The 15,375-nt window shown below is 46.1% G+C and overlaps 1 protein-coding gene across 2 annotated transcripts; it reads left to right on the top strand.

Moving 5' to 3' along the window:
- Nucleotides 1–483: 483 nt before the first annotated feature.
- On the top strand, nucleotides 484–14,427 carry grm6a (glutamate receptor, metabotropic 6a). 2 transcript variants are annotated; one of them, XM_086034924.1, is made up of 16 exons: nucleotides 484–714; nucleotides 2,030–2,555; nucleotides 4,542–4,758; nucleotides 4,959–5,094; nucleotides 5,185–5,339; nucleotides 6,099–6,239; nucleotides 7,555–7,761; nucleotides 7,862–8,001; nucleotides 8,076–8,198; nucleotides 9,335–9,599; nucleotides 10,485–10,720; nucleotides 11,013–11,174; nucleotides 11,243–11,392; nucleotides 13,848–13,988; nucleotides 14,066–14,180; nucleotides 14,301–14,427. In XM_086034924.1, the coding sequence occupies exons 2-15, from the start codon at nucleotides 2,082–2,084 to the stop codon at nucleotides 14,153–14,155; spliced, it is 2,637 nt and encodes an 878-aa protein (XP_085891050.1). In that variant the 5' UTR covers nucleotides 484–714; nucleotides 2,030–2,081; the 3' UTR covers nucleotides 14,156–14,180; nucleotides 14,301–14,427. The 2 variants fall into 2 exon arrangements, with proteins under 2 accessions (XP_085891050.1, XP_085891040.1); XM_086034914.1 differs by having other exon boundaries at nucleotides 488–710.
- The last annotated feature ends 948 nt before the right edge of the window (nucleotides 14,428–15,375 follow it).

The following is a 15,375-nucleotide window of genomic DNA, read 5'->3' as shown; positions in this document are numbered from 1 at the left end:
GTTCAAGAAGCATGAAGAAGATCATGGCACTGACCTAAATGGCCAAATGGCGCTGGAGGCAGTCAAAGCTCCTGATGTCACTCACTAGGCCGTGATGGCCCTTAAAGCTTAGTTTTGCGTTTGTGGAATATAAGTTAAGCAGCAAAATGCACTCGTGTTTAGCCATCCCTGGGGGGCGGCCACAACTGCTCGCAACGACCAATCACGGCTCAGATTCAGAAAACGGGCCAGCCGTGATTGGCCCTGCTGGGAACATAGTCTTGAAAAAAAAAAATGTTTGGGTTGACTTCCGCTTTAAAGCCGCACTTCAACACAAACACTGTGTCTGTGAGACTTAATTACACTTAATAAACCACAATTTCTAAACATTCTCTTTTATTATGTTTTTACATTGACATCTTACAATGCAGTGCTAAATTTCCTTGTTAAAAGCCCGTAACAAAAAATGGTGGTGGTTTTGAGTGGTGAGAATTATTTAATGGCTTTAACTTCACCACTAGAGGTCAGTGTCAGCCAGTGACTGCGCTCCTCCATAAACCCTATACACGCACACACACACACACACACACACACACACACATTGTGCTGATTGGAGCATCTGTTATGAGGTGGATAATTTCCCCATCCACCAGGTGATCTTGACCAGACCAGAACCTCCACAGGGGGCAGCCAGGACGTGAGCCCCCCGCCTGGGAGGAGGCACTTCCTGCGTAAGTAAGATCCTTTATTAACTACAACACATTTTTAAACTAGTGTGGTTATTTAGTAATATCATTGCTCATAATAATTGATTTGGAGGGGTGTTCATTGATCAGATGACGTTGGTCCAAGTGTTGTTTCATTCATGAGGATCAAACACAGACAATAATCCTGATTGCGCAATAACAGCAGGTGGGGTGGGGGCAAGGCTTCATTTCGTGATCAACTTAAAGTGCACTTTTTCATTTAGAGAATTCAAATAACAATAAGCCTCGGGGTAAAGATCCGATATGAGTGTGACCGAATTTGACGTTTTAAATGGGGTTCCGTGAGATCTCGCCCACTGGTTCTCAATCTATTGATGCAAGCGGGCAGATTCCCAGCTTCTGAGCTCGCATTGGAGTTGGGACGACCGCATGAAACGGGACAGCTTGTTGTCTCCCGTTGCGTCGAAAGCAGTTATCGCTGTGCTGCAAATCTTTCTCCCGGAAAATGGCCGTGGCCCTCTGCGTGTGCTTTCAAACAGAGGCAACGGACCTTTTCACCTTGAGGTCACGCGTACTTCCGGGTGGCAAAAGCACAAGTGATCTGACACTACTTGTAAGGAAACGCTTAATGCGGAGTGAGAGAGAAAACGGAAAACGTCTTGAATGATGAGCTCACGATTTGATTGTGTGATGCGTCTGTTGAACAGATGTTAGGTGAGGCAAATTGTCTCCAAGCGAGACGAAACGGTGGCTGTAACTTGCATTTTGTCAGGTAAGTTGGTTAAAGTTGGTCAGTTATTTGCAGATCTTTGCTATTTGTGGCAGGGCTCGATTAACATTACAATGTATTAAAGTTTTTGAAAACTCACTTACAAAATAAGAAACCCATTTAAATAAACTGCATTGACAATGGGTAACACCAAAATCTTATACAGTGTACAAATGACTGTTTACAGTAAACTATTAATTCCCAACGAACAAACTTATCATCTCACAATAATTGTCAATAATCATGCCTAATGTAAATTTCTAAATGAGCTGTTGCTTTCTGTAGGCATAAAAATCGGGATTGAAGAGGATTTGACATTTTTATCAAAAACTAGTCTGAGCTGCAATACGTCCTGTTTTCAATCTTCTTTCAAATTTAGTGTCAAACTCACTAGTGTGCAGCCATCTAGTGGCCGACAATGGAATTACACCTGAAATGAGAGCCAAGAGTTTCAAACTGCACACCAAAAAAAAAAAAAAAAAAATCTGTGAGCCTGGAACCCACCACGCAGGGGGGATTACTGTATTTCCTCTCAAGTCTCGGATCGATTGATTAATGTATTGATTGGTCTCAGGCACCACGCACCGGCAGGATGAAGCTAGTCAAGTGAACGTCACAGAATCACAATGACACTGTCAGCCCTCCTCCTCCTCGTGGGTCTCTCAGCCCGGGTGCGGGCCTCCCACCAACATTTCCACCCCCACTCCATCAAGATCCCGGGCGACATCACCCTGGGTGGCCTGTTCCCCATCCACGCCCGCGGACCCCACGGCCTGCCCTGCGGCGAGCTGAAGAAGGAGAAGGGCATCCACCGCATGGAGGCCATGTTGTACGCGCTGGACCAGATCAACGGCGACCCCTCGCTACTGCCCAACATCACGCTGGGCGCTCGCATCCTGGACACGTGCTCCCGGGACACGTACGCCCTGGAGCAGTCGCTGACCTTCGTGCAGGCGCTCATCCAGAAGGACACGTCCGACATCCGCTGCTCTGACGGTCGGCCGCCCGTCATCCGGAAGCCCGAGCGCGTGGTGGCGGTGATCGGCGCCTCGGCAAGCTCCGTATCCATCATGGTGGCCAACATCCTGCGCCTCTTTGAGGTAAGCCGCACCGTTATGCTCCTTTTCGTTCCGTCGCGACCCGGCTTGGTCGCTCGATTATTCCGTCCATTAGGCCAGGTGGGCAATTCCGTTCCCTCCAGGGGCAGCGTCCTGCCTGTTTTCCATCTACCCTGCTGCAACCCACCTGATTCAAATGATCCGATAAGCAGCAAGGTCTGCAGAAGCTGGATAGTTTGAATCAGGTGGGTTGCAGCAGGGTGACGCGACTGGAATTGCCCACCAAATTTGAGTCCGAGATGGCTTTGTGTCCCGAAATGTATTTTTGACGCCGATTTAAAGTGGCTTTGCTTTATTTTTGTAGCACATCAGGTTTTTGAGAGGTTTTTATTTTTTGACTGATAAAACCTGGTGTGTATGTATCGCTATAATGTTTCAGAATAAAAACGCTCAACAGCTCTTAATTCATAAATGTATGAGTATATATTAAATATATAGTAAAAAAAAAAAAAAATTGAGCGGCCGTTATTCGTCGATCGTATGCAGCGTGACCCTTGCGTCGTCCGTCATTCGCCTTTTTTTCCCGGGGGGGCGGGGAAATAGTACCCGTCTATAGGCCGGTCTGGCTCTATTTTCATCGATTATCAAAATAGTTGTCAATTAATTTGACGATCGATTAGTTATCAATGAATCGATTAATTTCGCATACTTAAACCTACACAATATATTAATCATATCCTACGTGTTGGTTATCAGAAGCGGTTGTGCTTGTTTTTTTGGAAGCCTTCTATTTTTACGGGAAAACACAGACCGACAGTCTGCACATGCTGGATTAATTTTGAAGCAATTAGTGTCTGCTTCACCGCTGCTTTTAATGTTTTTAATAAATGTGTGTGTGGGGGCGGGGCGGGGGGGGGGGGGGGGGGGGGGTCAAAGCGCAGTGTTGTGAAAGTAGGCGGGGCTGACACGTAACGGGCAATCAGAAAGTTGAATGTTGGCCTTGATAGGGAATAATACAGCAATGATAAGAGAATAACATTGGTCACTATGGTAACCTTCTGCTCATTTCTTTCCGCTGGCGTTAAATGTTGCATTCCGTTAATCCGCCAACGCACACGCATTGTGTTCTAATGTGATTGTTACTCCCTTGATTGAAGCGTGACACACATTTGGGCTGTTGCACAACTTTAATCCCTTTGACTGCACTTTGTCCTTGTCTTTGTTGATATCGTGTCCATCCATTCACATAACACAACGTAAACATCCGTCTGTCGTTCGCACACAGGATTTGATAACGTCTGTGCGTCCATTCCCAAGGTTGTTGTGGTTAACGAAAAGTAACATGAATTAAAACTGACGTTGGAAATAGATTTTTACTAACAAACTAAAAATATGATTTGGAAAAAACAAAAGCTAACTGAAACTACATCTTACGTTTATAAAACTATCTATAATTATAGTGATAACATCCTTCATTTTCGTCTTTGTCAATTGGTATCATAGATTCATTTTCGGGGAATATAGAAGGTGAAGTTTATGACACGAAAAAATCGTGAGAGTTAAAAAAAACTAATAAAAAACTAAACTAAAAAGAAGCATTTTCCTAAAATAAAAAGTAGTAAAAATGCGCAAACCTTTGAATGAGTTTTTAGAGAAAAATAACTGAATAAAAAAAAAGGCAAAATGATATATAAAAAAAAAAAAAAAAGTATAATGAAAAATCCCAAACTATTATAACCCTGCTCCAATCAATGCTTGTAGTTTGTCACAATTTGGGAGATTTTGTTTGGCCGCCCGCCTCTTGGAGATTGACCACAAATTCTCAATGGGATTAAGATCTTGGCAGTTTCCTGGCCATGCACCCCAAATTTCAGTGTTTTGTTCCCTGAGCCACATCGTTACCACTTTTCACTTTTTTTTTTTTAATGGCAAAGCGCTCGGTCAGGTGTTTGACCTTGAAATGACCTTAAATTTATTTTCATGGCAAAGAGGGACTTGGAAATTCATTGCCGTCTGCCGGTCCCTCAGATCCCTCAGGTGAGCTACGCGTCGACCGCTCCGGAACTGAGCGACAACAACCGCTACGACTTCTTCTCCCGGGTGGTCCCGCCGGACTCGTACCAGGCGCAGGCCATGCTGGACATCGTCAAAGCTCTGGGCTGGAACTACGTGTCCACGCTGGCCTCCGAGGGGAACTACGGCGAGAGCGGAGTGGACGCCTTTGTGCAGATCTCGAGAGAGGCCGGTAAGGTTGGCGCTTCCCTTCGAAGTTTCCGGGCCCGGTCAACGGCGACGCCTGCCTGTCCAGTCGCACCAGCGAAACATCCGGCTTTTTACAATGACATACGAAGCCGCGCGATGATGATTGCGCGTTATTACAGCGTAATAAGCATGATTCTTGTTATTACAAATGTAATAGCCGCGGCGTTGACGCGTCCACCCCAGGCGGCGTGTGCATCGCCCAGTCGGTGAAGATTCCCCGCGAGCCGACAGACGGCGAGTTTGACAAGATCGTCAAACGTTTGATGGAGACCAGCAACGCCAGGGGGGTCATCATCTTTGCCAACGAGGACGACATCAAGTAAACGCTTGCCGCCCAATCGCTCCCGTCCTCGGGGGGCGCCCTAACCCCCACCCACCCCTAACCCCTTTGCCCCTTTGCTTGTGACAGACAGGTCCTGGAAGCGGCCAAGCGCGGCAACCTGACAGGGCACTTCCTGTTTGTGGGCTCCGACAGCTGGGGCGCCAAGAGCTCGCCCGTCATGGAGCTGGAGGACGTCGCCGAGGGGGCCGTCACCATCCTGCCCAAACGGGCGTCCATAGACCGTAAGAGCATGTCTGCGTAATGTGTATATTGCAAGAATGTGTGTGTGTGTGTTTTTAGCCATCTCCGGGGGCGGCCATTTTGTTTTCTGTCGACCGAAAATGACATCACAACTGCTCACGACGACCAATCACGGCTGACCTGTTCCCTGGATCTGAGCCGTGATTGGTCGTTGTGAGCAGTTGTGATGTCATTTTCAGTCGACAGAAGACAAAATGGCCGCTCCCGGAGATGGCTAAAAGAAGTGGATTAACACTTATTCCACAAACGCAACATTTATCAGAATGCCCTGTTTCAACTAGTGGGCTTGCATAGAACATATTCTTGAAAAAGAAATGTCAGCGTTGACTTCCCCTTTAAACACATTTTTCATTTGACTCTTATTTATTGCTTGTTATGATTGGTGTACTGTATATATCTTTAGGTATTCAAGTTCTTTTCTGTTTAGTTGCTACAGTCTGCTCATGTATGATTTGTTTACTTCTTCATACTTATGTTTGATTTTGTACGTTGGACCGCTTCTAAAATGAGATGGCTCATCTCAAGGGGCTCATCCAAATACAATAATTTCAAATTACTGTTATAACTGTGTGCATGTACTCTATGTGTGTATTCTATGTGTTGTGTGTGTGTGTCTCTACTGTATATTTCTGTGTATTTGAAACCAAATGTGGACTATACTGATTTCATGTGTGTGTGCTGTATGTAACTTTGCGTGTGTGTATTTGTGTGTCCGGTGTGTGTGTGTGTGTGTGTTGCAGGCTTTGATCAGTACTTCATGTCTCGCTCTCTGGAGAACAACCGCAGAAACATTTGGTTCAATGAGTTCTGGGAAGACGACTTCCGTTGTAAACTCACCCGACCTGGAGTCCAAGTGGACCCCGGCAAGAAAAAATGCACAGGTGGGCTCAAATGCCATCGGGTGTGGCGTAAAATTGCGATTGGCCCCCTTGCTGGAATTTGAAGACTGAACGTGAGTTCAGAAGACTAAAAGACGCAACTTCAGAAAGCCGTCATCGAAAGCGCGCAAACTTTTTTTTTCTCAACATAACAAACATGTCATTGTCATACTACGCAGTACGGACTTAAAAGTGCCGGGTTCAAAGTAATCCAAATTGGGTGAGGGTCCAACAGGGACCAAGCCAAGGCTGGGTTATTCATACCCAGTGCATTCGGAGCCACCATGTTGGGTCAAGATTTCGATGGGTTACCAGGTGATCAGTATTGTTGTGGTTGAAAATACAAATGTTATTACTAACAATTTTGGCACAGCTTTCACTTCAGCTACTTCCTGACCGGGATTTGAACCCTGGTCGCTGCATGTGTTCAAAGTCAGCAGCGTTACCCATTGAGCCCTTCAGCTGCTACCGACGTTTTCTAAGAATTTTTAAATTAATTAAATATACTTCAACTTTAGTGCACTGAATTTGGGCGGGCTAAAGAGCTGAAACCGGTCGCCAATCTTTAACCCGGTCTTCTCGTAATAATTACAGTATTTTCCGGGCTATAAGCCGCACCGTTATATAAGCCGCACCCACTCTATTTTTAGAACACTTTAGAAAAAAACTTAAATAAGCCGCACCTTTATGTAAGCCGCACCTATCTATGATGAAAACTTCGGACGGAAATGTATTGAATTGAATTGTTCTGTCATTCCCGTTAGAGCGGTGGAAGAAAAATCCACAGAATAGTCGCACCGGACTATAAGCCGCAGGGCTCAAAATCTAGGAAAAAAGTCACGGCTTATAGTCCGCAAAATACGGTAAGCCAACCTTAGGTAAACGTAACTCAATCCATTCAATATCCACAGCTACCCAGTTGGGCTGAACAATTAAACAAATTCAAACCAACATCACAATGTATCAAAATGCACTTTTCAAATGGCAAAGGCTGCAATTTGGAAAGACAAAAAAAATGACAATATAAATAAGATTCCAATCGCAGAGCTCAACTTTAAGGACCGCAAATGTATGTCATAGAATGTGCAAAACATAACATAGCAAAAGTATTCATCCCTCCCCGAGCAGACTGAGTACACTTTGGAAGATAGCGAAGAGACCCCCAACATTTTTAAGGTGTAAGGTTTAAAGTGACAAAGAGCATACTAGTACACGGGCCTAAAGATGGATACCAAGAACATTTCCATAGTTTAGTTGTAAGCTTTAGCCGCGCGCTAGTAGTAGCACTCCAATGCGTTTTGTGTGGTTTGCCCTGAAGGCCGGGAGAAAATCGGCCGTGACTCTCCGTACGAGCAGGAGGGCAAAGTTCAGTTTGTGATTGACGCCGTGTACGCCGTGGCCTACGCCCTGCACAGCATGCAGCAACAGCTCTGTGGCGACCAATCCGACGGCGGCGTGTGCAGCGCCATGGACCCCGTGGAGGGCCGCTCCTTGCTTGGCTACATCCGAGACGTCAACTTCAACGGTCAGATCGCAGCGTCTGTTGTGAACATCAGTCCCGCCGTTCTTTTGAGGGTGGCGACGTGGTCACAAGGGGAGGGGCTGGGCTGTCGTTTTCCAAACAGGAAGTGCAGGCACCGGCGTCCTGTTCAACGAGAACGGAGACGCTCCCGGCCGTTACGACATCTTCCAGTTCCAGATGACCAATCACAGTCACCCTGGCTACCACGTCATTGGCCAGTGGACCAACAACCTGCGTCTCAACGTGAGGCCAACCGTGCCAAATATACGTGGCCTACCGTGTGAGAATTCCAATGTGTGTGCGCGTGCGTGTGTCAGCTGGAGGAGATGCAGTGGTCTGGAGGGGAGAAGTCACTTCCAGAATCCATTTGCAGTTTCCCCTGTAAACCCGGAGAGAGGAAGAAGATGGTCAAGGGGGTCCCCTGCTGTTGGCACTGTGAGGTAATGCCCGGCCGGCCCGTCTGCACGCACTCGGAACTCCAAATGAGTCACTTTCGCGGAGACCCCAGAAAATTCGTTTAACATTGCAGCATAAAAGAATGCAAAACACTTTAGGTTGGTCAATAATTCGTATGAAATAGCACCCACATGTGTGGACTGACTAATAGTAACTAGCAGAGCTGGGCAGTCCGTCCCTGGGCCGGACCGGTTGGACCCCTCCGATGCCCATTTTTGGGGCGGAGGGGTGGGAGGTGACAAATTTACAAAAAAAACTTGGACTAAGCATGGCCGGAAGTGGATTTTAGTCCGGCCCACTAATCGGCCCTCATGCGTTTGACGTGGTCGCGAGGCGGCCAAATTTCATCTCAGCCTACTCGTTGGAAGGCTTCTTTTTAGGCTTCTTTCAGCACTCAAAGTATGGCACATCACGCACTTTCCTACTTCCGGAAATACGCCGTAGCAAAACTACTGTGTAGTGGTTTGCTGGCATGCTTTTATTTTGAAGGCCGGGAAGTGTGAAGGAGGGCAAGTGTGGAAAAGAAGTCACTTGTTGAATGCTTGCAGACTTGTCGTCTGTTGGACCCAAATAATTATACAATACGACAAAACCAAACCCGGGGCTCGCAATGGAAGTAAGCGCACACAGTTGGGTAAGTAGTAAAGTACTAGTGGCGCATTTTGAAGCGTGTCCACAGCGGGTTCGAATAGTAAATTAGCCAGCTAATGATCCTAAAAAAGATTCTGCCGTTAGCATCACTCCCGCGGCGGCGTCAATCACGGACACTTTTTTTTTAGGGGGAGGGAGGGGCGGGGCGGGCGTAACGGGGCGGGGCTCGACAATGTTTATAAATATGGCCGTGGGGTCGCGCCCGGACCGGCAAAAAAGGGTCAAGTGCCCATCTCTGGTATATAGATTGGTGAAAATCGGAAATTCACCCAAATGTGACATAGGAGGTTTCGGCCCGACGCCTGTGATATAAAAGAGTGACAACATGGGTCTGGGCCCACCCTTTTTTTTTGACAAAGTAAGGAGTAAAAAGCACAATGTCTGTTTTCAAAAGTCATGGGAAAAATAAATCCTCAAGTGAAGTGCAGATACCTGAAAATCGTCTCTCTCCCACGCCCAATGTCTCCAGCTCTGTGACGGCTATCAATACCAAGTGGACCAGCTCACCTGTGAGACGTGTCCGTCGGACATGCGGCCGGTCCCCAACAGGACGGCCTGTCGTCCGACGCCGATCATCAAACTAGAGTGGAACTCGCCCTGGGCCCTGGTGCCCGCGTCCCTTTCCATGCTCGGTATTCTGGCCACCTGCACGGTCGTCATCACCTTTGTCCGATTTAACGACACGCCCATTGTCAGAGCTTCCGGACGGGAGCTCAGCTACGTTTTACTGACAGGTTGGTGACGTGTGAAAGATCGGTACAGCGGTACCTCTACTTACGAAATTAATTGGTTCTGGAAGAAATCTCTTAAGTTGAACATTTTGTTAGTAGGGACGCGTTTTCCATGTAAATGCCATAATCCGTTCCATGATGAAGATGCTAGGCTAGCCAATGTCAGAGCAGCTATGAGTATGTTGCGTTCAGGAAACTCCGGAGCTGCGAGTAGCAGCCCATACTGCGAGCATCACCCCATACTTTTACCTTTCCTATCCTGAAATTTCTTTCGTAACTAGAGGACTTCCCAGATTGAGAGACTGCTTTTACATTTTTAGTCAATTATGAAATTATTTGTGTTTTATTTAATTGAATATTAAGAATGGCGTAAGTGCGGTTGTCTAAGGAAGATCTGAACTCCGTGTCATTTCGGTTTGTCATTTCATTTGAATACGATGTGCGAAGTGAGAGAAATACTCAGGCCCGCCCTGATTTTTCCGGGCCCGCCCACTAGCCACATTCTGGCTCCGCCCCTGGTCTAAACAAGGCACTTTGATAAATATTGCGTTTGTGGAATATGAATGGAACTGTAAAGTCCACCTGTTTTTATCCATCTCACGGGGCGGCCATTTTGCCACTTGCTGTCAAATGAAAATGACATGACAGGTAGCGGCTCGGCTTGAGAATATGCATGGCACATTAGGGGGAAGATAGCTCAAGACCGGTTCACACGAAGGTGCGCTCTCATGGTATACGCTAAAGACATGCTAGCGAGCGGAACACAATACGGACTGGTACGTACAAATGAGCCCATTCAAAGTGCAAACAAAAATCGTAGCTACTGAACGCCCGAGCGCACGATGGCGGATGTATGATTTTATGACGCCACTCCCTGTCCTCTCTCAGGGATCTTCTTGATCTACTCGATCACGTTCCTGATGATTGCCGAGCCCGGCGTGGTGGTGTGCGCGTTCCGCCGCCTCCTGCTGGGCCTGGGCATGGCCATCACGTACTCGGCCATGTTGACCAAAACCAACCGCATCTATCGCATCTTCGAGCAGGGCAAGCGCTCGGTGACGCCGCCCAAGTTCATCAGCCCCGCCTCGCAGCTGCTCATCACCTTCATCCTGGTCTCGGTCCAGGTGAGGACATCACTTCCTGTTTCTGCCGCAGTCACAACAACCGAAGGTTCAGGTAGTCGTCAAAAAAGGGGGATTGGGATTGGTTGTTTAGTTGCTTAGTTGGTTGGTTAGTTAGTCAATGTATTGATTGGTTGATAGTAGGGGTGAAAAAAAAATGGACGCTCCTTCTATGCGACGGACCGTCACCGACGGGCACCCGTTTTGTTGACGAATGACGGGAAAAATGTTCAAATAGGCGGATTAAGCATGCCTCGGGTCTGCGTGTGTGCGTGCGTGCGTGCGCTTGTGCCAGGTCTTTGGCGTGTTTGTGTGGTTTGCCGCGGTGCCGCCCCACACCATCGTCGACTACGAGGAGCTCCGCCCCCCGAACCCCGACTTGGCCCGAGGAATTCTCAAGTGCGACATGTCTGACCTGTCAATCATCTGCTGCCTCGGCTACAGCATCGTGCTCATGGTGAGAGGTGAAGCCCCGCCCGCAGAGCCGAGCGACCGCGTGACCCGATGGCAATTTGTGTTGCCCAGGTGACGTGCACCGTGTACGCCGTAAAAAGCCGCGGGGTCCCTGAGACTTTCAACGAGGCAAAGCCCATCGGCTTCACCATGTACACCACCTGCATCGTCTGGCTGGCCTTCGTACCGATCTTCTTCGGCACGGCCCAATCCACGGAAAAGGTAACGACCGACACGACGGCGAGCTCCGGACCGCTTGGCTGTGGGGCAGAGGCGCTAACAAGGCCCAACCAAGGCCGATATTTGATTTTTGGTCCATTCATGTTTACGATAATGAAAATATGAATTGCAGGCAGGGCATTTGAACTGTTTTACAAAGCTTTTTCTTGCCGATGGGTAAGCGCGTACATAAATGCACTACTGACAAACACTACACTACTTCTCACGCATGCGCAGAAGGTCCGGAGTAGTTGGCGTCCCCGCCGGCCTTTGCAGTGTGTTCTTCTTTCATTTTACGGTCCGACTTCTTGGCCGACGTACCAACGTACGATTGCCGCTGTCGAATTGGTGTGTGGAGGCCTTAAGACTCGTCCTGAAATTTCACCCAAAAGCCAAATAAACCTAACTTTTTCTGCGAGTGTGTGTATTAGTTGTATGTCTTTGGTGTATCGTTTAACAGTTGTATTTATTTTTATATATATATACATATATATAATCCTATCTAACAATTGAATAACGTGATTGAAATTGATTTTGCAATTTTAAACAACAACGGCACCAAAGGAGAATATGTATGTGAGGTGCGGACATTTTTGTCCACTTAGGGTCGCCATGCTCACGTTCTCCACTGTAGTATCCGTGACTCAAGAAAGCGTGTTGAGTTGGCAGTTGTGATCTCAGGTTAGCAGCAAACTGCGCATTGAGACGAACGTCGGTTGTAGCTATTAGCGGTTTGGGTGTCAATGCGCTTATTATATGTTTAAGTACAGTGGTGCCTTGAGATAAGAGTGTCTTGATTTCCTTGTTTTGTTTTGTTTTTAGATACAAGCTGTAGCTTGGCTGTTTTTGTTGTTGTTTTAAGATACAAGCAAAAATGTTAGATACTACGAGTGTGTCCCACTGCTAGACAGCTGCAGCGAGCTCCATAACATTGGGCCGCTATCGATTAATATTGGTTGCCATGTGCCATTCGAATGGTTTGCCAAATACCACAGAAGAAGAACAACATAGGAATTGTCCTGTCACAATTGATAAATACAGTCGTATTTAGTACTCGCATCTTCCTCATTTGTAGGTTATGCGAAGAACAAATGTTACTGTGTTTTTTCTTATACAGTACAGTACTGTTTTTTTTTTGTTTTTATTTTTTTAATTCAAATTTTTCAAAAGCACTGCTTTGCCAAATGCCGACTACAGCCACGCCTCACACTAACCTTTCAAAGCGTTCAAGCATTTAATTCATGGTCCACTTTCTTAGAACCCATGGTTATAAAGAAGTAATAGCAAAAGAGCTGCACGAAAAAGAAAAAGTCAGTACAAAACAACAGATATACGGTATTCACTTTTTCACTGCAAGGTAACCAACGGTGAACCAACGGGTCTCCAGTTTGCTGTCGCCATCTAGTGGCAGAATAGAGGTCATGGAGTAGAACTCAATCAGTTGTGACGTTTGGGATTCATGTTTTTTTTTTTTTTTGTGATGTTTTTTTTTGCGTGTGGAGGGGGTGAGTCTGAGGTCAGGAAAGCCAGTTTTAATGGTCTTTTCAAGAGAAGTGTCATCTAAGAACACCAGATGGGATTGTACAGATTAGGATTATAGGATGTAGTTATGGAAACAAGGTTGTTTCTGTCTAGTCCAGAGTTGGTAATCAGTTGAATGCTGATTTTAGACTTGTGTTTCCCACCCTTTACTAGGCCGAGGCGCATATTTTAAATGAGAACATTTTCATAGCCCACATCACACAAAAATGTCACAAAAGTGTTGATTAAATAACCTTAGATAAAATCAGTATCATATTAGATAATTTTACTGATACATGCGAGAATCTGACCTAAGTGCAGTTCAGTTGTATTCAACTTTTGCATTTGATCTTTAAAGGGCAAGTCAACCCCAAAATGTGCCTCCACTAGTCTAAACACGGCATTCTGATGAATTAATATTGTGTTTATGGAATATGAGTTAAGCAGCAAAATCCACTGGTTTTTATCCAGCTCAGCGGGCGGCCATTTTGTCAACTGAAAATGACATCACAGCTGCTCAGGTAACGGCCAATCATGGCTCACCTGTTGTCTGAAGCGGAGCCGTGATTGCTTGTTACCTGGCAAAATGGTAATTGGTAATTGTTTGTTACCTGAGCCCTGAGTAACTGTGATGTCATTTTCAGTTGACAGAAGTGACAAAATGGCCGCCCCCTGAGATGACTTAAAAACGGGTGGATTTTACTGCTCAACTCATATTCCACAAACATAATATTAATCAGAATGCCTTGTTTCAAACTAGTGGGCCTGCACAGAACATATTCTTGAAAAAAAAAAATTGGTTTGACTTTCCATTAAGATTTTGGGGTTCATTTTTTTAGTTGTTACTTGGTCAAAAAAAAAGAATAAATAAAGAAGTTTGAGAGCCATTGTAATCTAGATTCCATTCCAGCCTTTAAAGACTGCGTCCTCCGTGCAGATGTTCATCCAGACGGCAACTTTGACCGTGTCCATGACTCTCAGCGCGTCCGTCTCCCTCGGGATGCTCTACATTCCCAAAGTGTACGTCATCCTCTTCCAGCCCGAGCAAAACATCCAGAAGAGGAAGAGGAGCTTCAAGGTGAGGAGGACGATGAGGAGGTGTTCTCAAGTGCTCACTGTCGTTGGTCTCCGCTCCTGATGCTCTTTGTCCGGCAGGGTGTTGTCCAGGCTGCTCAGCTGTCCCACAAATCCATCAAGCTGAATCAGAATGGAAGGAGCAAGTTCGAGCCTGACAGAACGCAGTAAATTCAAGGCACGTTTAAGGATGAAGGTACTACGAACACTCGCGTTTAAGCATTAATGGTTTTAAGAGCATTCTTGCTTCAATAAAAAAGGTAGAAAGATGGTGTGCTGGATTTGAGTTGGTCAGTTTGGGCTGTTTTCTCCACAGGGCGTCGTTTGACCAATCCCTGCACACAATCTGGTGGCATCCCTGTCGTCGTGAGGATCATGTGTTCGCTCGTCTGCAAATGGTTCCATTTCAAATAGGTTTATTGATAAATGACGCTATCATTCAACTATGTGTCCAGATTTCTTTCGGAATGACTTGCTCAAGCGTGTTGTGGTGGAATGAATGTGTAAAGGTTTTGTCATGCGAAAACATTTTGGGTCAAACGTCAAGAAAAATAAAACAGTTGAGAGCACGTGGATGGGGATGTTTTAGCCAATGTCGACCCCTGCAGGACGAAATGGGAACAACTCAGGTTCAGCACAGCTGGGGTTCGCCAGTTCACGTGTGAGGGAGAAACAGACGTTGCGTGCGTGTGCGTGTGTTTGCGTGTTTGCGTGTGACCGAGAGAGCGAATGCGTGCTTTAGTGTGTAGTTTTCGAATTTCATGTGTAATTTTCAAACGACAAGTCAAGTTCGTGTGTTCAACTATCGCTCAATTTACTTTAGTAAAAGCATACTGTCAACGTTTTCCCCGTATTTTATACGTTTTTTATTCATTTCAAATTGTGTACGCCGTATAACAATTTTTGTACGGGGAAAAAAATAATAATTAAAAACTCGTTTTTTGTAGACCGATCTCGTCTTGCCCATTTCGGCTCTAATCCGGAGCGTCCGTTAGCGATTCCGACTTTCACGAGCAAAATTGGACATGAATGGACATTTGTTATCCAGCTCTTCACTGCATTGTGCAAGTGTACCTAATTTTGTGAACGGATGGATAAAGTAGATGAACAAGACCCAACATGAGCCTCAACAAGACACTTGCATCACATACACACACACACACAAATACATACACACTTATTTATTTGTCATGGTGTTCCCAGCTCAATGTGTCTCCATTGCATCTGACGTCATTTGTGAAATGCAATCTGCTCCTTTTGGGTAAGCAGCCTTTTAAGTATCAAGTATGCTAGCAGCGTTTAATGATTAATCAGAGAATGATGACATCACAGAGAACGACAGATGCTCTTGGCCACTTTTACGATCTCAGGCTGTGTTCAGAGGTTATCAC

The sequence above is a fragment of the Filicampus tigris genome, chromosome 1, assembly GCF_054856515.1.
Source record: "Filicampus tigris isolate MCC_2025a chromosome 1, RoL_Ftig_1.0, whole genome shotgun sequence".
NCBI lineage: Eukaryota > Metazoa > Chordata > Actinopteri > Syngnathiformes > Syngnathidae > Filicampus > Filicampus tigris.
This window is presented reverse-complemented; position numbering and strand designations above follow the sequence as displayed.